This window comes from Pipra filicauda, unplaced genomic scaffold (genome assembly GCF_003945595.2).
Source record: "Pipra filicauda isolate LSUMZ 115617 unplaced genomic scaffold, ASM394559v2 scaffold114_size2234877_pilon, whole genome shotgun sequence".
Lineage (NCBI taxonomy): Eukaryota > Metazoa > Chordata > Aves > Passeriformes > Pipridae > Pipra > Pipra filicauda.
This window is the reverse complement of record NW_024103596.1, coordinates 1,344,155-1,370,517: the sequence shown is the minus strand read 5'-3', so window position 1 is coordinate 1,370,517 and position 26,363 is coordinate 1,344,155. Positions and strand designations below refer to the sequence as shown.

Here is a 26,363-nt window from a genome sequence, read left to right as displayed (position 1 = left end):
AACCAGAAAACTTTTTTTTTTTTAATGTAGCCGTGAATGGAATATTAACTAAACTCCTCCTGCAATATTTAAAACCAAAAAAAAAACCCCCAACTCCACGTTACTCTGCGGAGTGTTCTGCCTTTTTTTTTTTTTTATAGGGCAGTTTGCTGAGATGGTTCAGATCCTCAGTGGTCTCTTGAAAAGGCTCCAGGTGCTGAGTCATGTGCACGCTCCGGCCGAGCTGCTGCTGGGAGCCAAGGAGGATTGTTGAGAGAGGAATATTAAAATAGTCTGTTTATGACAGCCATTAATACGGCTGGTGCGGAGGGGATGGCAGCTGCTCCTGAAAGGTGGCTTTGCAGCAGTGCTAGAGGGAGGCTCAGCCAGGGGGGATTCGTGTCTTATTTGGGTGTAACTGGCTTCCACGGAGTGGTGAGAAATGCTGAGCTCATATTTGAGTCAGGAAGGAAGGATTTTATGAATTTAAACAATGTAAAACACTGCCTAATTTTACAAATGGTTAAAAATAGTAGCGTCACCACTGAAGGGTTAAGATTTACCTTCCCTCTCGCTGCAGGTAGTGTGAAGTTCAGCTGAGCTGTAAAGACAGAAGGATATAGGTGGAAAATACCTTTGGAAGAGAACATTGTTTGTCCTCATTTCACGCCTCATTAGCCGAGCTGCTGGAGGACCCTCCCGCATTGTTATGGGGTCAGGAGCCTCCTGCGGTGCTGGGGGAGAAGGGACATCTCCTCCCTGTCCAAGGGCTCTCTTTTTCGGACCACCTGCGTTTGGGGTGGAGAGCACCCTCCTCCCCTTGGCTCTCCTGGCACTGGCCTTAACTAGTAAAGGAAAAGACGGCAGCAATTATGGCACACACAATTAACGAGCTTCTAATCTCCAGCCTTGTGTGTAATTGCTGCTGTCAAATACAATTAGTGTCTGCCCAAGTTCCATTCCCAGAGGGACGGGCCAGGCTGTGGCACAGAGGGAGAGGAGGGGGGCAAGCGTCTGAAACTTTAGGAGAGTTTACATTTTCTTGTTGCCTCCCTAATAATCCCCACTCCTCAAATAGAGAAATGTTAATCCAGAGCACTAAGGGGACATGGTGACCAGCGGAGCAGGCCTTAAGGTTTGCTCTTGGGTTAGCTCTGAAGTATCTTCTCAAAAACTTCTCACCTGAGACTATAGGAGCTTAATTACAATTCAACCAGCACTTGTCAGGGATTTACTGGTACCTTCCTGTGAGCCTGATGGGGTTCCAGGACATCACCTGTCCTGTTGTAACAACACACTGGAGTTGCTACACCTCCCAGGTGTAGTTTGGGGAGCTGGGACATGGGCCAGGGTTTCTCCTACCCATGCCAAGCAGATCCCTGTGAGCACTCAGCACTTGCAGCTCCTCCAGGCTCGATGGCTCAGGACCCTTGGTTGCACCCCAAAGCCCTGCAGCACCTTGTGAGGCCAAGACAGATTTTGGTGGCTTCTTTGGTGGCTGCTGGAAGCTGCCACGTTCCTGTCAAGGAGGCTGCTTCACTGCTCTGCTGCTGTGTGTGCACCTTGCTGCAGCCTGGAATGAAGTAAGGAAGTGTGTCCCTGTCCCCAGTGCGGGGTGTCACTCTGGAAAGCAGGGAACGTGCCAGGCTGACACCTGTGCTGGAGGACCGGGTGAGCTGGAGGGAGGTGAATTATGCAGAACAAATGCAGATTGGAATCTGCACTATGTATTTGCTGCTGCGGAAACGCTTGGGAAGTTTCGACTGTAGTCATTTTGCTGGGAGTATTTCTTGTCCCCGTCCCATGGAGCCGGATACAGCTGCTACTCTGACTCAAGCTGCATCAGGCTCAGAGGAAGAGAAAAATAATACAATAAGTAGCACAAACTTCTCCCGTGCAGTGTGGTGGCTCAGCTGTGAGATCCTGATACACAGCTCTCGTTTAAGTTGCCTCCCTTTTCTGTTCCCAAGGTGCACAATGATGAAAAACCCAAGTCTTGACCGTTTTCAGGATAACTTTGAAGATAAGCAGTTGAATGAGATTAACCTTTTTTGCTGATGGCTTTCTCTTTTTTCTTAAATATGTATTTATGAGAAGTTATTTAAAGGTTTTGGGTATGGAGAAAAGCCAGAGTGAGATGTGAGGGAACTAGGAGGATGATAGATGTGCTATGCAACACAGCCACGTGCCTTGCCAAACAGCTATTGCTGTGTGTGCTGGGTGTCTAGGCGTGCAGAACCAGCCAGGCAGAGTTCCCATTTTGCTCTGGATAAAACTGGGATGCCCTACATTTAACCCATGCCTGGGATCTTCTGTTAACTCTTCTGTTAATTCCAAGTTATGGCATTCTATTTTTTAAAAAACCATACTGAAACCTGTGCTATTCCTGCTGTTTTGTAGTATCTCTGTAGGTTTTCTCTCTGCCTTTCCTTCTATGAGATTCAAGAGTCCCTTGCCCTACATATAAATATCTGTGTACCATTTGGTCCCAGCTAATCACTGATGATAACTTTATTTGCATCTCTATGGTAAGTTCTAGCTATTGAGTTTGAAGTGGGTCACTGGAAGCACCCATGAATGTGCCATCTTGTTAAATCTGTTCTAGCCTGGTTTGTGTAGATGGGAACAAAGCTTGGGCTTGGAGATGAAAAATAAAACAACCCTGTCCTGTCTTCAGGGATGTAGCAAAAGACTGACCCACTAAGCCAACCCCCATCAGGAAACTACTGCTCCTTCTGTTAGATGATAATTTTCATCCCACTCCCCAAAAATGCAAAAGGAGAAATGGGTCATGTTGCGATCATGGGCAAGTTTTAAGACCAAAATAGAAGGTGAACTCAAAACCCTACAAAGAAAGTGTTTTTGTCTAATTGTTTTGCATTTCCATAATGCTTAGTAGGATAAAACAGTCTTCTTTTCTCCTTTATTTTTCAATCATGATTAGACTTTAATGTTGTTAAGGCTTATAAGTGAGTTTGAGGCACTGTCTTGTTGAAGAGAAGATGGAGCTGAAATTTTCAGTGAGGCATTGGACAGGGTTTTTAATGTGTCTGTCATTATATGTTAACCTCTGAACTGGGACACGACGTCTGTTTTATGGCTGACAACAATTTAAAAGTATACATCTTGACATGGTGGATAAAGGAAGAAGGGGGAGTGGAGAAGAAAAAAAGAATTAATGATGTTAGCAAATATTAGTCCCTGTATTTCCATTTTGCTCCGAAAGTGGTTGTCAGGCTTTGAGGCTGCCTGGAGCAGCATTGCCAGTGACAGGCAGCCGGGATGTGATTGTCCCTTGAATCGAGCCAGGCTTTTATTGACACACACACAGTGCTCCGAGGCAGGGACGGGGACGCTCTGCTGTCTGTTCCGGGATGAGTGCGGCTTTTCTCCTGGCATTCCTGGTGACATTTGAGAAGGATAGTTCTGGGCTTAGTGGAGTTCCCTGCGCTGGTCCGTGAGCACACAGGGATTCAGGGGAGTTGAAAGTGTCTCTGAATGAGTACAGATGCTGCATCCAGAGACACGGATCTGTCCGTGATTTATGCTGGCTCTGGTCAGCCAGACCCGCCCACCAAAGTTAACTGTCAGGAGTAACAGTGACTTTGACATCAGCCTTAATTGTACACGAGCCACAAAGAATCAGCGAGCAAGAATTAGGGGAAGATGTGAGAAATTCCATGTACCGTTCCATATACCTGTTTAAGGCATCTCTTACACTTCTTTATCATCTCTTCCTGAATCTTTTACGTGCCCCTGCCTGTGCTTTGGCACGCAAGTGCAATCCTCCAAGGTTTCTTCACGTGCTGTCACAAATTCCTCTTTATTCCCACAATTTTTAACTGGCAGTTTAAGAGCAACCCCCTCACACTCATGGAGCCCACAACAATTTTGCCTTTGCTACAACATCTCTCTTGCATGGTCTAACTGTGGATAATACTGTCTTCTCTGTCGGATTCAGGTTGGAAATTATGGGAACCTGGGATCATGTTATTCCTTAACTATCATTAGTTATGTGTGTATCTGCAGTGCTTCTGGACAGCCACTGCCAGCAGTGAAAGAAATGGAACTGGCTTAATTGAGAGCCACATACTTAATTATTAGTGCCTTTTTAACGGAGGAGAGAGGAAATTTGCAGTGTCAGTTTTTAATTTCATTGTGGTATGCAGGGTAATGTGACTTTAAACTCACCAGTCATTGTCTGTGTATAGGTAGCATTGAGTTTATCCTCCCAGCCCTAAAAGCCATTTTTTTGCTGTAGAAATGTCGAGAGATTTAAGAAGGAAAAGGGCATCTCTGCGTTACTGTTCCCTTCAGCCAGGACGGGCAACAATTAAAAACAGGGGTTGCTGTCAGTACAGTGGCTGTGACGTGGTTTGGAAGGAGCAACTGCTGCTGTCCCACCTTTTGTGTCACTGAGTTTAGTTCATTGTGCTTGGGTGTTGCTGGGTAGCACAGATTTTGGAACGAGCTCTTGGATAGGCAGGTTGTCAAGGGCAGCTGGAAAGAAACAGGTTTTTATCCCCATGGCAGCACAATTAACATTTTTGGGAAGAAGTGGGCAGATTCCCCTTGGGCAGATTCCCCTTGGGAAGTGCAGTGGGGATGAGTGGTGGAGCCATGATGGTTCATTCATGGCTTTGCAGAGTAGGGGGACACATTAAATCCTGGGAGAACAGATGAGTCTTTTCCTGGACATCCTTCATGAACTTGTTCTAGATATCAAGGACCCTGATGGAATAAGCTTGGTTCAACATTCATAAATTGCATATTGAGTTACCTGTTTCTATGTGAAAGAGATGAGATAAAAGCTACTTGGACAAAGAAACTTATATATGGATTAAAAGCCAGAGAAGTTTTTGCCTGAGCATTTTTGGTAAAGTCTTTATTGCTGAGTTTCCCGATGACCTTATGTGTACTGAATCAGCGTGATTAATCTTTGGTAGAAATGCATTCGTTGTGCAAAGAAGGTGAACTTAATCCCAGAAACCTTTTTTTTCCCCTAACAATTTCTCTAGAAAGATGAAATGTATTTTTTCAAATGTTTTTTTCTGACTTGGGGAAAAAAAAACACAACCAACAACTGGAGTAGGAAGAGGTAAAAGAATATAGATTAAAAATTTTTTGCAATTTCTGGTGCTGGTTGAATGCCCACCATCCCTCAGAATCAAACAGGGTAGTTGTGAGCATAGCATTACTATATAGGAATAACTCTTGCATGCACTTGCAGATGATCTGAAATTAATTTTCTTTATAAGTGGTGTGGAAATAATTGATGGACAGTAAGGTTCTCTGCTAAATAATTTTTTAAGAGGGGCACTGCAGTGTAAAGACTCTGAAGCCCTTTCTCTTCAGGAACTTCATGTCACCTTCTACTCTAAATTAGAAAAAGCCTAAATGCAATAGAATGGTTTTCATAGCCAATTTCCTTTCCATTTTTTCTTTTAAACAAGTATGTCTGTGATATCTGCAACCCCAAAGCAGTAAATTTAAAACAAAAGCAACCTAGGGAGCAGGAAGAAAGATATATAAGTGTGGGAGTTTTTGAAAAAAAAAAAAAAAAAACAACCCACCATATTTCTAGATAGAATTCTGATGAGGCAATAACATTTTTTGGTGTAAACAAGTTGATTAGAGGGATGGAGCACCTCTCCTGTAAAGAGAAAATTGGGATTGTTCAACCTGGACAAGAGAAGGCTTCGGGGTGACCAAATTGCAGCCTTCCAATACCTGAAGGGAGCCTACAAGAGAGATGGAGAGAGACTATTTAAAAGAGCATGGAGTGACAGGACGAGGAGGAATGGCTTAAACTGACGTGTTTAGATTGCATATTAGATATTAGGAAGAAATTCTTTAATGTGAGGGTGGTGAGGCCCTGGCACAGGTTGCCAAGAGAAGCTGTGGCTGCCCCATCCCTGGAAGTGTCCAAGGCCAGGTTGGATGGGGCTCTGAGCAACCTGGGCTAGTGGAAGGTGTCCCTGCCCATGGCAGGAGGTTGGAACGTGGTCAGCTTTAAGGTCCTTTGCAACCAAAACCATTCCAGGATTCTGTGATTCTCTGATTCCATGTATTACAGCTACAGAGAGGCTGCTAGAGGCTGCAGCTTTGCTCCTGATTTTATTCACCATAACTGTGACAGTCTCTCACCACAGAATGCCACAGAACTGTCCACTGACAACAGCAAGTTGCAATTAATGGGCTGATTTTATAAGGAATTACTGCTGCAAATTGCAAACCAGTTTGGACTGCTTACCTGAAAACCAAACTACTAAATGTTGTAGAAGAGTTGGGGTTTCTGATGCCCTGCACCCCCTAATTGGGTCAGGCTTTCAGACAGCAGGCACTGAAAGTCTGGCACCAGTGTAAAGTCAGGCAATTGAAGAGCCCAAGCTGCAGGATGGTTTTTTGAAAAGGTAGGCCTGGGGCTCCATATCGATCAATCATTATTCTAATTGTTCATTTCTATTACGGTGGGAATCATTCAGAATCCTAGAGTTCCTGGGAGTAAATCATTTGGAAATGCTGCCCATTATAAAATTTAATTTTAAATCTATATTAAATAGATTTATAAAGGCAAGCTTTGCAATCTAGTAACAGAACATTATGCTGCCTCACAGAGGCTCGGCTTTGGGGTCCTAAGGGGCCGGGAATGCTGCGGAGGAAACGCTGTGGCTTGTGGTGAGTGGGATGGTGAGGCTGCCAAGCCTCTGGGCCACCTTCACAGGAGCATCGATCCCATTTGCTGAGAGATCCATCCACATGTTCCAGAGGGAGTGGAGTCATGGGGCACTGTCTGCTGTGCAATGGGGCTTCCAGAGGGCTGATCCTATCTCTGGGGCAGGGGGAAGGGTGGGAAGTGACAGAAAGTTGGGAATGGGGTGGGAGCCAGAATGCTGGACCAATCTTTCTTTTTCTTTCAGACGACAGAGAAGAGGGCAAAGGAAAGCAAAACTGTATTTGGAGGACCAGTCGTCAGCTCGTTATATCAAGAAGAAACAATCAGGTGATTATCTATGCTGGAATTCAGTTGAAAACAGTATTTTTCTAATGTCATTTTGCTAAGCTTTTTTTTTTTAATATTGCACAAGTGTGGTGGCAACTACAACAGGATAATAAATGACAGGAAAGAACTTTTCAGGTCCATAATCATTTAAATCAATATCTGCCTGTATCATTGCCAGGTAGTAACCTTTCCCTAGCACAAGCTGTGGGGGAAGGGCAAGGCTTCCCATTTTTCAGTTATATGGCTAAAAAAAGGTAATATTGGATATTTTTAATAGAAAGCTACTCAGACACTACCTTTTTCAAATAGTTATTTCTTTACCAATACATTCCTTAGGGATTGTTCAGTGAAGGTTTTAGTGTTGGACAATGTTTACCTTCAGGGAGAGTTTGTACCTTATATCAAATTAATTTTTTTTTCTGGCCTCTGCAGCTAACAAAGCAGAAATGCATTTACTGAACTAGAGTGGCTGCTATTTAAAACTGTCAAGGTGCAAGTAGCAAGTGACATAACCTACTGAATAAGGACAGCTGGATGTTTTTGGTTTGGTTTGGTTTTTTACTGTTCCAGTCAGAGAAGAATGAATTTTTGAGCAGTGTTTGCTGTCATGTTGCAGTCACCCATTTATGTGTATGTGACCCCATTTTTTACTGTATGTCTTGCATCATTTCAGTCCCAGGAAATTAAAAGTTAAACCCTGATTTCTCTATACATAGCCTCCCAAGCTTGATGAGAACTTTCCCAAAGGGTTAAAACTCAACACAGCATTTCTTTGACTTGTTGTCACAAACTAGTCTTGAGCAGGTGGTTCCAAACCCTTTGCAAGGAACTCAGGTAGGAATTGATACAACTGTTGTAAGCAAAGAGGGTGGCATTTTTGTGCTTGGCAGTAACACAGGTATTTCCCTCGGGATTGCAGTCCACTTTACAGTGAAGTGGAGCAGTTGGCCAGGAATAGCCTCCTTCCCTCGCATGGGGAGCCAACACGTCTTTAACTTGCCCCTGGACCTTGACCAGAGGTGGTCAGATGTGACCTTGGTTTGACACAGTGTTTGAGGAATGGCACTTCTGGCAGGCACAAGCTCCTTTTTCTTCCCTGCTCTGTCAGTGCAGGTCTCAGCCATCTCTTTGATCTCATAGTTTGACCTTGTAGTTTAAATCGTGTTCCGGCTCTCCTTCTGGGAGTGGAACATATCCCTACAGTGCTGTCAGTCTTGGCTATCCCAAGTACTACCTGTGTCCTTTCTTGAGTATGAAATGCAGCACTCTGGTTGGCTTGACCAGCCTAAATCTTGCCAGATGTTTGGTTTTATTTCCATAAGAACATGACTTGTGCAGGACTTGAAGATAAGTACAGTTCCAAATACTCTTTTTTTTCCCAAACATGCCATGAGGAATATATGTGCTGTGTGTTTAGCAAACCACAGCTGTGGTCCATACGAATGAGGCTGGAGGCAGATGTTGTCTCTGACACAATGAAGCGTCCTGACTCTGCTGGCAGAGTGGAGACTCGTGGTCCATTAGCACAGCTTGGCTTGCAGGCATCCATGTCTTCCTTGCAAGGTAGGAATGAGCAAGTGTCACCACCATCTCACCCACACAGAGCTATACACCTTCAAATTTCTCAGTACTTCTGTCTACTGTTCATTCCCTTGCTGAAACAGGAAGTAAACATGTGGAAGTATAGGCACATCCCTGAAGTGATAATGATAATAAGAAAAGCATAGCCCTAAACAAAATTGCCCTGATACCAAACCTGCAAGCAGATGAACCAAAGAAGAATGGCTCTAGACATTCAGCTTGGTGGCCAAATTTGTCTAGAGCATGAATTAGTTTGGTAGTTGTAGCACTCACCTGAGAAAGGTGACTTTTGTGAGCCCGTGAGTGGTTACTTACGAGAACATAAGGTTAGCATTCAGTAATACTTCATAAAACAGAATGTGGTCTTAAAAAACAAGGCATTTTCTGTAGAGGAAAAACATGCAAATGTTTAAAGAGAAATAAAACTGAATAGCTTGAGCCAGCATAAACTTTAACACTTTGATTATTACAGGTAAGTCCCGTGCTGTAAGTTCAGTGTGTACATTTGTGCTGCCTCAAAACCTACTACCTGAGAAAAGAGACTTTGATGTAGATTGTTTATTGACTGGGTTTTCTATGGTGGGTTGACTGAAGTTTTACAACGAGCTTGCAAAAACTGGGATATAAATCAGACCACTTTAGTCTCTGTTTCCCAGGGCTGTTGATAGGATAAATATTTTCTTGTTACAGGATCATATTGAGGAAGATCAGAATAAGCAAAAAAAAACCCTTTTTTGTGTACTAAAAAGTAAAATTTGAGTTCTCATCAGCCCTGAGCTCTGACAGACTGCTGAAAGCAATTTCTCAGCAGTCATTACTCTGCCAAACACAGCCTACCATATGCCCTTTAGGATTCTGCTGATGCAAAGGCAGGAAAAGGCTGCTAATTTATCTGGAGCATCGTCACAACCTCACCTTGCACCAGGAGATAGACAAGGATGCAAGTGCAGAGTTTTGCAGGTTCACCTAAGCAGGATCACTTGTTTTATTCTTGCCAGGAGCTTTTGAACAGTTCATCAAAGAGTTAACATCCTCCAAGCTGCTACTGTGTAATAAATAGGAAGAGGCTTTTGTTTAAATAGAACAAACTACCAGTTTGCCATCAGCAGTAGTTACCAACAAAGCAGCAGTGCCATTGCTTTCAAACTGTGTATCTAAAATTATGCATAAATAATGCTTACCTTCCTCTTGTGGAATGAAATGCTTGGATTTTAGGATGCAGAGCTATAAACACTGGACAAAGTGGAGTTACCATACCCTGCCCAAAAGTGGATCAGCAGTAGGAGGAACTCAGTGCCAGGCCTGATTTTTGCCTTATCACTAATTATCTCAAATGTTTCTAATTGAGAACAAGATAGAAAAGTGGTCAGTCTGGCTCGCAGAAGTACATTACACTGATTCCAAATAAATTCGAGAGCATCCATAGAAACAGGTTACACCGATCTAATTAAATCAATTTAGAAAGAGATTCGGTTAAATCAGTGCAATTTGTGTGTTCATAGATCAATCCTCAAATCAGGAGAAGGTCTCTTGAGCTAATGAGGCGTAGCAGTTATTTACTTTAGGGTGCTGGGCACTGGTCATCAATTAGGAGTCATTAATAAACCCTGGCAATAAAGAGCTCGAGTACCCCCAGTGAGTAATGGGGAGCAGTTGCAGGATGTATTAGCATAGTGCTCTGCCTCTGGGCTTCTCTGCAAATCACTTATCTCCCCTCGGGCATTACACAAAAATCCTGTGTGCTGGTGACTGATGATGGGACTTGGAGGTTCCCCCTGGAAGGAAAGATTTAGAAATTATCTGTGATTTCAGTCTGTGTATAGTGGTGGTTTGTTTCTTCTTTTTTTTTTTTTTCCACTGCTACATAAAGCTTTATGTCTCTTTTCTGGTGCTGTTACCAGAACAAAGCCATTGTAGTGGAGCTCTTTCATGATCAAATCGCTATAATTAGAGTTTCACAAATGTGGGAAATGAGCAGGGAGCTGAGGTTGACTGATGTGTTACCAGTATAAATCTCATCCAAGACACAAACTGAAAGAGATGCCAAAAATACCGTAGCCTTGGAAATTCAGCTTTGAAGTTATTTTTCAGTTTTTTTTTTTTAAGCCAGGGGAAGGAAAAGCAGTTTATAGGTGTTTTCAGCAAACGAAAACATTGACTTGGCAGGTGAAGAATGAGAAATAATTTTGCCAAATGTCCGTGTCTCTTTGCACTGCCACGGGAGGAGCCCTCCTGCACTCTACCATGAGCTACTTCCATGCAGTCTTGGCATGCTGGCATGGGAGTGACATCTACCAGTCGGCAGAGAGGCCTTCCTGAGCTATGCTTTACTCTTCTGCCATCCAGAGGGGTGCTGAAGAAACCCTTTTCTGGTAGAAACTTCCACCCTTCCCCCTAACGCTTGGGAGCAACCCCAGTCACGAGTGGGGCTCCGTTTGGGATCGGGACGCGGGGCGGGCACCCCTCGGGTTTGGGACCTGCCTGGTGCCGTGTAATCTATCAGAATTGTATTAATCCCACTAACGCAGCCGCCATCTGGCCCCGCTGCCGGGCCGGCTCGCACGAGCCCCGGTGATGGATGGCCCTGGGAATTGATTAGTTGTTGTGCGAGACAAATGAACTGTTTTGGCAGAAAATACCAGAGGTCGCTGCATGTGGTCAGGCACAAAGGCTGCTGAATTTTAAAGAGCTCCTTCCAGCATCCATTGCAAGGATGGTGCTTCGGAACACTTTTGAGACGAGCCCAGTGCTCTGGAGCACGGTTGGGGTTTTGTTGTCTCCCTCCGGACTCGCTTTCGGGAATGCCGAAACTGGAAATAAGCGCCAAGCTGCAGGGATGTGGGAGCCAGCATCCCTGCTGTATTGGGAATTACGGGCTCATGGTGGTATTGTGTGTGTGGGTGGCTGTGCCACAGATGTCTGTCGCTTGGGTAAATGCAGGGCTGTGCAATCCCTGTGGAAGAGCTTTCCCGGTTGTGCGGAGCCCAGGCAGCCTGGCGTGCTCAGCCGTGGTGCCTCACTCAAAACACCTGCGGGTACAGGCAGCTGGGGTTTGGGTTTTTTTCAGGTCAGTGTTATTTAGAAATGGATGCTCTCCTGGTGATGTTCAGCAGGCAAATCTCTTGGCTTCAAGATGATTGCCAAGTTTATTGCTCCCTCCCTTTTTGTTGTCCTCGGAGCGGTGACCCTTGGGGCTTTTGCTTTGTTGTGCAAAGGGGGCCTGGGCTCAGGCCTGCCCTCTCTCTGGGAGAGCTCATCCTTCAGTGGAGGCTCCTATTTGGGGTTTTCACGGCCACCTCCTCTCCGGTGCTGCCGCTGATGTGCCGAAGTGTGCGTGGCGGGTGGGGAATTGGATGACACATGTCTCGCTGTGTCCCGGCGGCTCTCGGAGGACGGCACACAAGTGTGCCGGCAAGTGGGCAACCCTTCCCTCGGGACGGCCTGCCGGCTCAAAATAAACTTGAGTTATGGATTTATTCAGCTTGTAAAACCTCAGCTGGCATAAATAATTGAGAAAGCAAAGGTTTGTCTGTGGTGCGTACCTCAGGGACCCGCTCCTGCCTTCCTCCCTCCCACCACCCTTTCTTATGAAAATGATCCCAGTTGCACTGATAGATAATAACAACACCAAGCAATTAAAAGCTATGGGTGGCTGGAGAGAGGAGAAAAGGTTCAGTTAATGAGCTTTTCCTCTTCCTGTGCCCAGGAGAGCCTCAGAAGTGACGAGGCGATTAAAGCGAAGAGATAATTATAGATTATGTGAAAATGGGTCCCTTGGGGGCCGAGGGCCTTGACATAAACAGTGAGTGTTGCGAGTGTCTCTGGGCTCCCCGCACGCGTCCTGCCCCGCTCCACCGCGCTCCCGCTCGCTCGGCAGCGCCGTGCCAACCAGACGGGCAAAGCCACCTGTTAGCGGCACCCGGGGCCCCTCCGTGGCGAGTCCACTGGGACACGGCTTGGACCAGCCCCGGGAAAAGGGCTGAGGACGCCCCAAGTAGAACCTGATCTCAGCCCTCCGCCCTGAGCTTTGCGCTGGAGGTAACCTGCGAGGGGGGAGGAAGGGCACGGGGCAAACCTGGAGGATGTTCTCTGCGCCAGGGTAAAATGTCTGAATGTCAAGTCTCTTCTGTGCCCTTTTCAGTGGCAGCCTTGGTGGCAAGGAGATTTATAACACTCCAGGTAAGAAGGAGGTGAAGCCTGATCAGCCAGCACCAGATCTTTTCCATGAGCTGTTTAAAAACTGTTGGCTCAATACATGTGTTTTGGACAGCTTGTGGAGAAGGCTTGCGAAGCCTTCCAAGCTTGGGGAAAGATGGGCTTGGTGTTAAGTTCTTCCACATCCTTTTATTCAAGGATGGAAAAAGCTGCCCATGTGTTACTTGCAGGCAACAGGTACGCTTCAACTCATTGTTAAATCAGAATTAGCATCTTTTACTGGGGATGGGGGAGAGCAGGAGAAAACAGCTTTGGAGGCTGAACATGTGTCAGCAAGGGAGAAGAGAAACCCTCTGGCCATCCTCAGGAAATAGATGTAAACGCAGTCACTGCCTTTACTGACTGTCAAGTGGTCACTGACTTGAAGGCTCCTTTCTGGCTCAACAATCTGACATGGAAAGAAAATTGCATCCAAGTCTTCCTTTTAGCTACAGGTTTTAAATAACTGTGCACATCTCCGTTAGGTTGAGTTTCATGGTCTTTCCCATCCATTCAGATATACTGAATACTCTGTTTTTTACATGAATTGAGATTTTTCTGAAAATACTGATGGAAATGCTATGGGTTGTTTCCCTCATAACATTATCTGAGCAATGTTTTTGCACTGTCACTTACTTCTGTATTTCCGATGTGCTTCTGTCTGGTTTTATACTGTTTTAACCAGTTTCTGGGCCTTCTTGTCAACTCTTACCAGTTTTATGAGGAGTGCAAATTCCTGCTGGGAACAGGTCTGATAAAAACATTACATCCTTTTTGTTTTCTTGTAGCTACTACAGTGGAGGGATTATTAAGTATGAACACATACACACATGTGAAATGAAGGGAGGCAAAAAACTGAGTTGCCAAGTGTTCAAGCTCTGTTTCTTATTTGTCCTGTATGGTTTTAAGTGCAAAGTCAGCAAATAACAGTAGCTTGTCTTTATTCCATTCACACCATTCAAGGGGAATGTTTTTGCTAGTATTGATCCCTCCAAAAATCTGGTTTTAACTCCTCTGAGCCCTTTTCTCAGTGTCCCCTCCTGGTTTTGACATGTGTCTAGATCGGATAGTTTTAAATGTCTGGAGTGTAGCTTCATGTGACTGTTTTATTTGTAGGTAAAATGTCTTGGATGTGACTGTGTGGACTTCCCTCAAATGTATTGTTTCTCTTTGTTAATATTTATAGAAAAGTTGGATATGATATATGTTTAATTTTTTGAAAGAGGGCATCAGGAGCAGGGGAGTGGTTTAAAGCTTGAGAAATAAATGTGGAGTAGAAGGATGAAATTTCCCGAAATCTTATCTTCAGGTGGGGAAATTGGTATTCTGGATTAATTCCACTGTGGAGACTTCTGAAAGAAAAGTGGTTTTTTGGAAGGGGGATATATAGAGCATTTGCAGAGTTGGTTATTCCAGAAAGCTAAATCATATCCAAATAGCTGTGTCAGGTCATTTTCCCCTTGCAGACAATAATATCCTTGGAAAAAGACTGTAAAAGTCCTGTCTGGAGGCTGTGGTGGGAAGATGGGCTGGGTTTGGTACATCAGGGTTGCAGTGCCCTCTCTGCTGGCACAGGCCCTGCACACACTCCCCCTGGAGCACAGTCAGGTGCTTTACTGCTGCCAGGTACTTGCTGGTGCCTCTGGTGCTGCCGTGTGAGGTCTGTCAGGGCTCTGCAGCTCGTGGGATGGAGGGTACAGCCCGAGCTCATGGTTGTGACATGGAAAATCACCCAGGAATAACTGAGGACTGTTGTGGACTTCTCTGCGAGGAGACACTGGGGTTTGCTTTGGTGTTATGGAAAAAAGAGTGATCTGCTATAAACGAGAGGTGTGCGGCTGTGCAGTGGGGAGCCAAGTTACTGTACAGCGTTGTCTGAAAAGCAGCTTCTTGTAAAAGGCTGCTGTCAGCAGCCAAGGGTGTGTTGGAGAGGTTGGACTAACAAGGTAGGACTGAAGGGACTTCCCAGCATATCAAATCAGCCCTTGTTAGTAGGGGCAGGCATGTCTCATGACCTCCATCATGAGTCTGTCAAGCTCCATCTCCAGCAGTACAAGCTTTTGCCTTTTCTAATCCCGCCATGAGGTTCTTTTTTTCCCTGGAATTCAAGGTAATTGCATCTAAAGCATGCAGTGACCTGTTTCTCAGGAGCTTGTGTGTAGTGAGTGGGCAAGACACATGTAGTGAGTTCATGACAGACTGGTTAAGAAACTGGGAGACTTCTGTGGTGTCCCTAGGCCTGAACACAGAGTGTGAGGTGCAGCTCACTTGTCTGCAAGGAAAAATAGGGGTGATGTGCTACTAAGAGACCAAGGTGAGAGGGAGGTCAGAGGAAGTGACTTCTTTGGAGAAAGCAGTGATCTGCTGCTGGAGATGAGTGTCAGCACTTTTTCCCCACCTTTTTCTGGCACCGAGGAAGGAAGGTCTGAGGAATTAGAGTGTAACTCAGTAGGCTGGACGCATAACAATCAAAGACAAAGTCAAAGCCATGTCATGGAGCTCTGCCTGCCCTGATGGGAGCAGGGGACATGGTCTTGGTGGCATTGGTATTTTCTTTTTCTTTTTTGGGGGATTGCAGGTGAAAGAGCAACCCTTTTGTTTGTAATCCATTGCTCAGAAATGCAAATATTATTTAGATTTTACTTTCCCTTCTCCTGACATTATTCAGCCTGTGAGGTTCAAGAGCAGTGCAGATGAATAGGAGGAGTGTTACCTTTTAGCACCAGTGCATCAGTTCTCCAACTGCACTGTTGGATTTCTCCTGCCCAAAAGGCCCACAGCAGAATGACCTCCTTACTGGGTCTGACCAGCTCCAGCAACCTCCCATTTTTACAAGTAGCTGAGACTGTCAGGCTGAGTTCTGCTGAACATCCAGATGGTCTTAAGTTAAGGTGATTGAAAACTGGGGATGTCATGTGAGGCAATAACTCTGTGTTTAACTCTCATGAAGCTGCCAAGTCCCTTAGCAACACTGATGGGTTCATTTGAACCACAATTTTCATCTGGAAACTAGAAAGAGAGGGGAGTGTGTGGGCTCTTGGCTTATTTTGGTAAAACCAGTGACTTCTTTTCTTTATTCCCTGTTAGCAACACAGTGGGATCAGTGTATTTAAACCTAAAGATATCATTCTTTTAAGAATCTGGGAATGATCTTAACTTCATTGGAGGTTCTGTTTGTTTGGCTGGTGAGGAGGGAAGCTTTAGTGTGTCTGAAGCCAGGATATTGCTTTTGTCTCTAGAAGAAGCTATAGGTGTGACTCAGGCTCTCGTGACACCACAATTGGATCTTCCTGCCTGCAAGCAGTCCTAAGTGAGCACCTGCTGGTGTTATTATGTCCAGGATCCAATGTGTAATCAGCCAGATTGCTTTGCATGTGTCCTGCTTGTTCTGCTGTTTTGTCCAGGCCACTGTCCGAGATGGATGGGCAATCAGACAGGGCTTTTGTGGGACCCAGAGTGGCTCTTAGAGGAAGAGCAGCTTTAACCCTTTCTCTTCTGTGGGATTGCAGTGATTTATACCAGAACTCAAACATGGATTTTTTCTGGCTAACTTCATACATTTCTTGTGCCATTTCACAGGAGTAAGCTGACTTTTGTCCGGACATAATACTGCTAAAAACCTTTGTTTTTCTAGGAAGCAGGATCTTCTGTCTCCTAACTTTGGAGAAAAAAACCACATTATTTTGCATGTGCAGTACTAGGTGCCTGTTTCAGTCCGGTGACAGCATTGAAATGTCATTGAAATGAGCATATGATGTGTATGTGGCCTTTGTGTTGTGCAGTAACACGGTGCTTCTTTGCTTTTGTTTCCTGAATAGGGAAGAGGACAAGAACATTTTTGATTACTGCAGAGAAAACAACATTGACTATGTAACCAAAGCCATTCAATCAAAAAAAGTGGATGTGAACGTCACAGATGAGGAGGTATGGAGAAAAAGGAACCATTAATCTTTTAACTGTGTTGTGTATTAATTCAGTGCTACTTCCTTTTAAAATTCCCTAGTTGGGTTTGTTATAACAAGGTACTGTAACAGTTGGACAAACACTTGGTCATTGAGACAGGGATAATCTATTGGAAAACAGCTTTCCACTGGATTTCTAGTAGTGTGTGGATGTAGTAACTGTAATGCTTTAGCATATCAGAAACTTAATTTCTATGTTATTTTCAGCAGCCACTTGCAGAATAAGATCTCCTGAATACTTCCCTTTCCCCACTTTGTATACTAAATATAGTCAGAGTTAGGAAGTGAGGGGAATTTTTTTTTTTTGGCTGATGACCTGTGTTCAGGCTTGAAGTAGGATTTCTCTCATACCACCAGCTTTTCATCATTCCCAGGTGGAGAGCAAATGAGTGACACTGGCTTTCCAGCTTCACAAAAATAATGACATCGTCAGGTCTTTCTCTCCTCACCAAACTCAAAACACCATTTCTCCACAGGGAGATAATACAGATGTTGCCAGAAACTCCCAAGAAAAAGCTGTGTCTAAAACTGTGGATTGGCTTGATCTTTTTCTTGGTAAGAGCAACTGTCCCAGTGTGGACAGTTTCATGTTAATCCTTCAGGAACTGTGGCTGTACCAGGTTTGTCACCTTGGTTTCTGTGCTTGCACACTGCCACCTATCCCTGCTCCTGGTCCAGCCTGTGCACAGCTCTTTTTGCCCACTGCCTTCCAGCACGTTGTGTTGTGCTGAACAGATGAAGTGCTTAGACATTCATAGACTGAGACGCCACAAATTCAGTTGGGTTCTCCTGTAGCTCTTAGCAGATTTCTGCCCTCTGAGCCATGACAGCCCCGGCTGGGGCTCTGAATGCTGATGGCAGGGCCTTTTATTATTAATCAGGAATTCATGTGAATTAATTTTCAGAGGAGAGGAGGGAGGGTGTTCACGATCAGGGTTGGAATTTCACATCATAAATTCAATGAACTGAAACTGTCGTGTGCCACACAGTCACTGCTACAGCACCGGTCCTGAGCTCCATCCCTCCTCCTGCTGATCACAGGCTACAGAAGGGAACGTCCAGGGCAGTCCCACAGAATACAGCTGCAGTGCTTTCATTAAAAAAGAGCTCATTTTTAGGATCACACACTTGCAGTAAGTGTATAATAATGTCATGTTAACATTGCTTTGTTCCCACTGGCAAGGTGCTCTTCTGTGGTGAGCAACATTCAGAAGCTGGTACCTTCCTTGCTGTTCAAGCAACAAATGGGCTTGTTTTCAACCAAAGAAAGTTTGATTTAAAAAAAAAAATATTTTGTGAAAGATAGCTGAAATATCTAAACTACGTAAATGTTTTAAGCCAGATCTGAAAACCGCCAGGTGACACATCCTTCTTGGGAATTATCCATGAGTCCTGATGTAAGAGAAGTCCTATTTCTAATGGATAATCCTGTTGCTAATGGATATTAGCACATGACTATGGCAGAGTAGGGAATTGCTTCAGCAAAGGCAGGAGCCAAAAGCACCTGCCTACTGGTGAAGGGCTCGTGAGACGTGACACTAGTGCAGAATTCCCCCATACACGAAATTCTCACGGCTTCAACAATTTTGGTTTACCCCAGCAAATGTGCAAATAGGGAAGTGACAACCTTTTTTTTGGCAAGTGCTGGCTTCTTTAGGCTAACCCTACCTGGTCCAAAAAACCAAAAAATAGCATATCAGAAACAAAAATCTGAAAGAAATACTTATTTCCTGATATGTTAAGGAGCTGAAACCATTACCAGTGTTGTTTGGTATCCAAACATGTTCTTCCCAATCTGGAGGGTAGCTTATTTTCCAATATCATGCAAGTTGATTGAAGTTTTAGAACCCCTTTTAGACTAGAGATATCCCAGACCGAGCCTTTTGTAGAGTGCAGTGTGTGCAAGCATAATCTTGTCATTTTTATTAACTATTTTAGTGTTACTGTGTAAATACATCCTGCTGTATCTAAAAGCTGCCTCACCTGGCCTCTGAACATAACTCACAGTGTCAATCCTTTGATTTAAATACCTATAAATTTAAAATGGCACAGGGATACATACAAAGAGATAACTTGTAATGAAACAAAATCTACTGAAGCACCAAATAGGCTCGTGCTAAGCTGCAAAGACATGGCTCAGCCTTGCCTTGAACAATAAAGACCTAGCTGAGGTTGTAGGGTGTTTAGATTTTATTTTTGTGATATGTTAATACTGCATCTACTAGTACTACCCCCTCCCCCCCATTTTGTGCAAACCTGAAGTAAGTCAGCGAAAGGAGAAAAGAAATCAAGAATTAAAATGTAAAGTGGGGGTGAGCCAACTGACTCGAAGCAAAAGGATTTTAGAAAGGGGTTTAGAGAGATGCACTTGGGAACTTCCAAAGCATCAGTGGTCTTCTCCCCACAAGACATAAAGCTCTTCATGTACAGCATTCAGGCCAGCGTACCTGCTAACAGTTTGGATATAATAGACTTCAATTTGGAATTAAACAAAGAATCTAATGACAGTAATCATTTACAAGCTTCCATTTACTGTGTCTAAATTGCCCAGAGTTCAACAGAATAGCTTGCATTCACTTATAAGTAGCACAGACTAAAGCAACCTGTTTCCCTTGCACATGTCAGCAGGACTAATGGCATAAGAAATGTCCTATGGCTGTGAAGTCGCCCCAGGCACATCCTGGGAGTGTGGCTCACTTGCTGCCTTTTCGAGAACAGTGTTTCTTCAACTTCTAACAAACCAGGAGCTGCTCAAAGGCAGAGATGAATTGCTCGTGTAATTTGTGCCAAGGACTGTGGAGTTTGTCGCTAGATAATTTTTTTTTAATTGTTGGATAAATCCCAGTAAACAAACATGTTACCTGTGTGGAGTGTTTTAAGTCCTTGCCAAAACTTTAATGAGAGGCATCTGACAAGTTGCTCGCTTAGTCCCCAGTCCCCGTGCTTTTGAGACAGCAAGTGCCAAATTGGTGCCAGCCTGCCAAGGAAAGGACAGGGGAAAAAATGAATTTGAAGAAGAATCACATGCTTCTGGATTTACAGGCTTGCTCCCATTAGAGAAACTTCACCAGACATTTGAGAGCTCTGAAAGGGATTCACTTCCAAATCAAGTTTACCTGTATAATTGCAACAACAGCCCTTCCATTCACTGTTTCTGCTGTCACAGAGGGATGCAGTCATTCAATCTAGATAGATATCTATCTCTTCTTAATTACTGCTAATAAAACACTTGCCACAAGTTAGAGCGGCTCACTGCTATACAGCCATTACCGCTGCAAACATCGTGCCTAGAAGTATAGCTTAATATTGTAGCACATCCATTCGGTTTGGCTTTGTTCTCCCCTTCCTGTGCTCCGGCTAATTGATGTGAAAATCATTCCCATCCATTTGTCTGCCGAGACTCGGTATATCGGAGACAAATCCCTGTCCTGTGCTTTGTTTGTGAACACCCTGTGACTTGGAGCTGAGCAGAATTGATGTGCTGTTGGCTTGAGAAGCTGCTGCAGAAGCTGGCCAAGCTGGCAGCGGTTAGCCAGGCAAAGCACAGAAGATTTAAGAGGCAGGGTTAGTGCAGTGGGGCTATTTTTATGCTTTTTTTTATTAAATACTTCAGAGGCTGGGGAAAATGCATCCTCTCAAGTAACTTCTGCAACAACTGTCGTGTTTGATTGCGTCTAGTCAAGACCTCACTGCTGCAGTTCTTCCCTACGTGAAATTATTCATGTTGCTCTGAATCTCTCACTGCTTAATGAAACAGCCATGTGGGAATTGTTTTGGGAAAGCTCAATCTGTGGCTCTTAAGATTTCTGCCATGTTATTTAAACACACAAGCACATGTTATGTGCTGATCCAAAGCAGCAGCTGTGTGGACTAAAGAATTTTGCAGCATTCAGAGGTGATATCCATGCTATACAAAAGGCTGGACTGTAAATTCAGTTTGAGTTTCTTATCCCTAAGGCTTATTTTAAGGAAGACATGAGAAACAAATAGACTTTGTAGCTGTATAGCTGCCTAAGCACATTAGCTAGAACTGTTGATTGTTGTTAATTTGCCTGATGCTATGCGAACAGTAGTGAATATTATCTAGTTTTCATAGAATCATCAAGGTTGAAGAAGACCTCTAAGATCATAGAGTCCAACTGTTTTAAATACAAATGCTTTTTGTTATGCAGTAAGTAGGTTGAGATTCTTCTGCAGGTGTCTTTACTCCCACATCTCATGGTGTGCTCTTGCACAGGAGGTCTCCAAAGTCCCTTACACCCTGTGTCGAGGGCGTGGCTGTGAGGATGCAGACATTTCTTGGGTGGAACATGTCAGCTATTTAATAGTGCACAATTACAATGCAGAGCCATTTAAGGCACTAATTAGAAAATACTGTATCCATTTAGAATTGCAGAGAAAATATATAGGTAAGCAGAGTGTAATTACCCAAAGTGGAGTTGGCCCAAGGCTTGAAATCCATACTCCTGCAAATAGCACAAGGAGATTTTTAATGACTGTAGATGATCAGGCTTCAGGTTTTTGTCTTGTTCAAAAGGCAGCATGTGCAGCAGAACCAGCCTTCCAGTGTCATGGGCAAGACCAGCTGCACAGTGCTGTGGTACCCCTGAGCTGTCAGAATTAACTGTTGGTTTCCCTTTATTGGTCTCAGCCAAGTTCAGCACCAATAAAATGAGATTCTGCTTGTCCAGAGACAACAGCAAACCAACTTATTATAGCCACTAATCTGTAATGTTAATTTTGATTAAAAATATAGAAATGCCTTTATTATATCATGTAATTGCACAGTAATTACACTTGTGTAATTATGGTATTATTCCTCTACACATATATAAAGAAACTGAAATCATCTGTTGAAGTATTTATTGCTATTATACATATTGCACATAGTGCTTCTTTCTTTCGACATAAACATCTGTGGCACGAAAAAAGTTGGTATTTGTCCAACTGAAATCCTAAGTCTTAAGTAATTACCAGTCCAGAGGTGAGTTAAGGATGCTAAACATGAATTAAGGATCTTTCCATGTTTACCAATTGTTTTAAGTTGTACTCTTTCCCCCTTGTAGACTTCAATAGTGGCATTGAGTGCAAGAACATTAATCATTAAATGGCCCATGGATGTCATCAGTGCTTCCATAGAAAGTCACTGTCAGAAAATTCATTGTAATTCAAGGTTAATTAGTGTAACATTAAAATTATGTGTTACAAAAATTAATTACTTACTGGGTCAAAACGTGTGCATTTCCTGACTCAAAATCATGTTCTACCTCTGCTGCCCTGCCCAAGAACATCCAGCAGAAACAGCGTGAGCTTTGATCACAGGTGTCTTCTGCCCCTCCTGCTTTCTGGCACCGTGGTTAGGAAATTTGGCTCGCAGTCCCCATTAGCAGATAAATGAGTTGCTCACCTTGTTCCTCACTGCTCTGTCAAGAGATTTATAACCAGGCATGGGCTAATTTAACTGATTTCATCTGTGAGGGTCTGTGGCCTACTGGAAAACACAGGTCAGTCTGATGGTGTCACAACTTGTGGGGTGTGATTCCTGGTTATCTGCAGGGTGATTTCCAAGTTTTCCCCTGCAAACCAGGAGAGCTTAATAGGAACAGTGAGTATAATTTACCACGTGTACGTAGTAAACAAAGAAGAAAATCTATCTCAGGCTACTTTGATCTCCCTTTCTCAGGGATCCTAAGCTTCTTCCCATATCTTTAGCAGGCAGGGTGATCTGTACTTCCATTGTATCCCTTCCCATGGTGGCAGACAACTGTAGAAAGTGGATGGGAAGAAAACTGCAAAGGTCTGGGAGGGGGCAGAGGCATGGGTGCAGCAGCCCATGTTGCAGAGCTGAGAGGGGACAATTGTGGGTGATGCCTGCCCAGCTGCCCAGTTTTAATCTTCTCTTGCAGCAGAGACAGGACCTGTGGGTTAAGTGCTTTGGACCTGCCAGAGGAATGAGCTTTTGGGAACTTGGCATCCAGGTGACTTAGGCAGCATTGAAAATCCTATCCTTATTGTGTAAGTCGTTGCTCCCAGAAAAGTCAGAGGTGCCAAAATCCCAAATCTATACAGGAAAAAAAAATCATGTCATGGCTCCTTTCATGCTTTCCTGCTTTTCCCCTCTAAGTTTTTTGCTGGCTTGTGGGCTTAGTGCTAAATTAATGAAAAATTGAACTGTGTGTCACTTTTCACTTTTCTAGCATTATTTTTAAGTTCAAATCACAAGGAATAATAAGCTGCATACTAATATTATTTTTTTACTTTTTCTTTTAACTCTGGGTTAATTTGGTTATCGGTGCTCAATACTTATTAGCAAGACTGATTCTCTGTGGGTTTTTTTGCCTGGCTTTGTTAATTTTTCTCCTGGATGTTGCAGGGCCGGGCTCTGCTCCACTGGGCATGTGACAGAGGACACAAGGAGCTGGTTTCAGCACTGTTACAGCACTCTGCTGACGTCAACATCCAGGTAAGAAAGGAATACAAAGTTGAATTTGATCGATGTGTTACAGAGCCTCCTGACCAAATGTTTCGCTTGAAGCTGAATTCTTCCAAAACTCCATAGCAAGTTTTCTCAGGGTACTTATCACAGAAAAGCTGCTCAGCTCTGGTGAGACCCCACGTACAGTGCTGCCTCCAGCTCTGGGTCCAGTTGGAGCCAGTCCAGGGGAGACCACCAAGATGATCACAGGGATGGAGCACCTCTGCTATGAGGAGAGGCTGAGAGAGTTGGGATTGCTCAGCCTGGAGTAGGGAAGGCTTTGGAGTGACCTAATTGGGGCCTCCCAGTACCTGAAGGGATCCTGCAAGAAAGGTGGAGAGGGACTATTTACAAGAGCCTGGAGTGACAGGACAAGGGGGAATGACTTCACACTGTCAGAGAGTAGAGTTAGATTAGATATCAGAAAAAAATTCCTCTCTGTGAGGGTGGTGAGGCCCTGGCACAGGTTGCCCAGAGAAACTGTGGCTGCCCCATCCCTGGAAGTGTTCAAGGCCAAGTTGGACAGGGCTTGGAGCAACCTGGTCTAGTGGAAGGTGTTCCTGCTCATGGCAGGGGTGTTGGAACAAGATGATCTTTAATGTCCTTTCCAACCCAAACTATTCTATGATTCTATTATAAGAACATCCAAAAAGGTAGCCTGGGAAAAATACAGAATTTTTAGCCACCACAGTTTGCCCCCACATGTCTGAGCTTAGCTAGCAGCAGTTTTAGGGTACCTGAATAGCCCAGGTTTTGTCCTACACTGGTTCAGCAACTGCTTTGCAAGTGGTTCCTTCCAGCCAGCCAGCTTGGGTCTGTCTGTACCCATGAGTCAGTGCTCCCAGTTTTGTCAGCTTGGTGCAATAAGGGCTGACTTGTGTAGATTTGGTTGTGTTGGGAAATAATTGTCTAATGTATTTCTGTGAAATTATGATTGACTGCTCTTTACCTGTGTGGCTCTTATTGGCTCTGCTCTCCTGCCCACAAATAGCGGTGTTGGTACTTAGACACTCATGAAATTGTTGTAAAAAAAGGTCTGTTTTGCCCTTTCCTGGGCAGAATTGGTGCTGGGATGCTATGAGGAAGGACAGCTCTGTGGCAGCTGGTGACAAACATATGTTCATGCTTAGATCTCCGGGGTTTTGGTTTTAATGGATTTTACAGGAGTTTTTCCTTACATAGAAGAGGGGCAGTGAAACCAGTACGAAGGGGGGCTTTGCATACCCTGTCCATCACCCTTCAGTCAGATCTCATGGGTGATGTGTTGGATACATACAGGAACAGCTTTGCACTGAAACTGCAGAGAAGTTGGATCAACCTGTTCCCTCACCCTGGCATCCTGGAGATGGTTTTGGGCTCTGTCTGAAACATCTCTTCTCTTTGACACCTGTCTCATTCCTTTGGAGGTAAAGTCTGACTCTTTGAAGAAAAGACAGAAGGGAGAATCATCATAATTTTTTTCCCTGAGCATTCATTTTTCTCTTAAATTCTTCTCTTTTTTCTTTTTGATGCATTGCACATGTTCTAACCAGATTATTTTTGGCCAGTAACAAAAGGTTAATAATAGCCATAAAAAGAAAATCAATCTTTGATATTTTTTTCCCCCGTCGAGGTAATAAAGGAGAATTTTTTATAAAGGTCTCTGTTTGCAAGTGGGTGTGTTCCCAGAGAAAGCAGACACGTTTTTATTCTCAACCATATATAAATTGCAATAACATTTCAAGACTTTGTGACTTAATGTTTATTTCTTTTTTTTTTTATTATTTTTATTTTAACCTTTACCCTGTAAGAATTCACATCCAGAGCAAGAGCAGGAGGAATTTTAAGATCAACCAGAAGAAAAAGGGAGAGGGAGAAACTCTGGCTTCCTAACAGGCCATGAACACTGCAGTACCTGCTATTACACATTACCAAATCAGTTAATGTGTAGGCTGTAAAGAACAGTGGGTTAAGTGTGAGGGAATCTCTGGTGACTCGAATCTATTATTTCAGAGCAATGTGCTCTCAGCAGAGGTTCCCTTCACACCTCTGTCCCAGCAACGTCCACAATTCCCATCCACCCCTCCTGCTCTTTGGGTGTTCTCCTGTCTTGTTCAGTTTTGCAGCAGCACCTATGTGCAGGCAGCATAAGAGATCAAGAATACATTAGGGATTAGGAGGGTTATGAGCAGGTAGTGAAGGAGAGAAATGTTATAGACCAATTTTTTTTTTAATTGCCTGTGTTTTAGTATGCTTCTAAAAAGTTAGTCAAACAGCGTGACAGATTTATGCTCTCTTCCATTACCTTTTTAATAAATGTTCTTCCATCTTGGCTCTCTTGGAGTGTGCTAAAGGATTTAGCTGCCCTAAGCAAACAATGACAGTAGTGCTCTGATAGGTGACCTGGAGCAAGTCAGACCAGTTCACTGTGCCTGTAGATTTGCCTTAATACCTTTTTGCTGCCTTATTTTAGTTACCTTTGTGTTATCTATTGTCAAAGTACTGCAGTCTCTGGATCAAGAGGGTCTGCAAGTGTCAACTTATTACTCTTTACTGATAAACAGACAGGTTGGGAGCAGGAGGAGAGGTCTCCTCATTCCTGTAGAGTGCTCAAAACCACTTTAATTCTGGAAATAACCCCACGGCCCAAGACTGCAGTGGTCCAGCCCCTGTGCTTTTTGTTTTTCAGCAGTGCTGCTGCAGTTTCCAAAGGGTGGTTCACTAATGTCACTGAAAAGCTGCAGCCATTGAATTCTCTGGTTGTTCATAATTAGCTCTAATAGCACGTTTGAAAAGAGGTGGTAAAGTGATTGCCATGGGCGAGGGGATACAGAAAGGCAACAGGCTGCTCTGCTTTGTTGAAAAGGGGCATTTGTGTAATTGAATTACCTAAATCTTCAGAGCCAGAGGCCGTGTCAAAGTGGGTGGTGGGATGGTATTTTGGAGCAGAGTCTGAGAACAGCCTTCTTCCACTGGAAATGTTTGCCTTAAATGGGATATTTTCATAACGTAACAGTTATGAAGGAGCTCAGCAACGTGATTATAATTTTCATTTCTAGCTTTAAAACACATGAAGACACAAGTTTTCCTTGCAGAGGATGAGCAAAATTGGAACATCTTTTTCCCCAAGAGAGTTTTTCCTTGCAGTGTTTTCTCTGGCCTTGGGAAGGAGATTTTCTGGGATCAAGGG

The 26,363-nt window shown here is 43.9% G+C and overlaps 1 protein-coding gene across 1 annotated transcript in view; it reads left to right on the top strand.

Annotated features, from left to right (window-relative positions):
* The window catches only part of ACBD6 (acyl-CoA binding domain containing 6), an 82,790-nt gene that overhangs the window by 19,188 nt on the left and 37,239 nt on the right, over positions 1 to 26,363 (top strand). Inside the window, exons 4-6 of the mRNA XM_027740662.2 lie at positions 6,900 to 6,982; positions 16,576 to 16,681; positions 23,093 to 23,182. Of these exons, the coding sequence (XP_027596463.1) occupies positions 6,900 to 6,982; positions 16,576 to 16,681; positions 23,093 to 23,182 (279 nt within the window). The remainder of the gene's footprint in view (positions 1 to 6,899; positions 6,983 to 16,575; positions 16,682 to 23,092; positions 23,183 to 26,363) is intronic.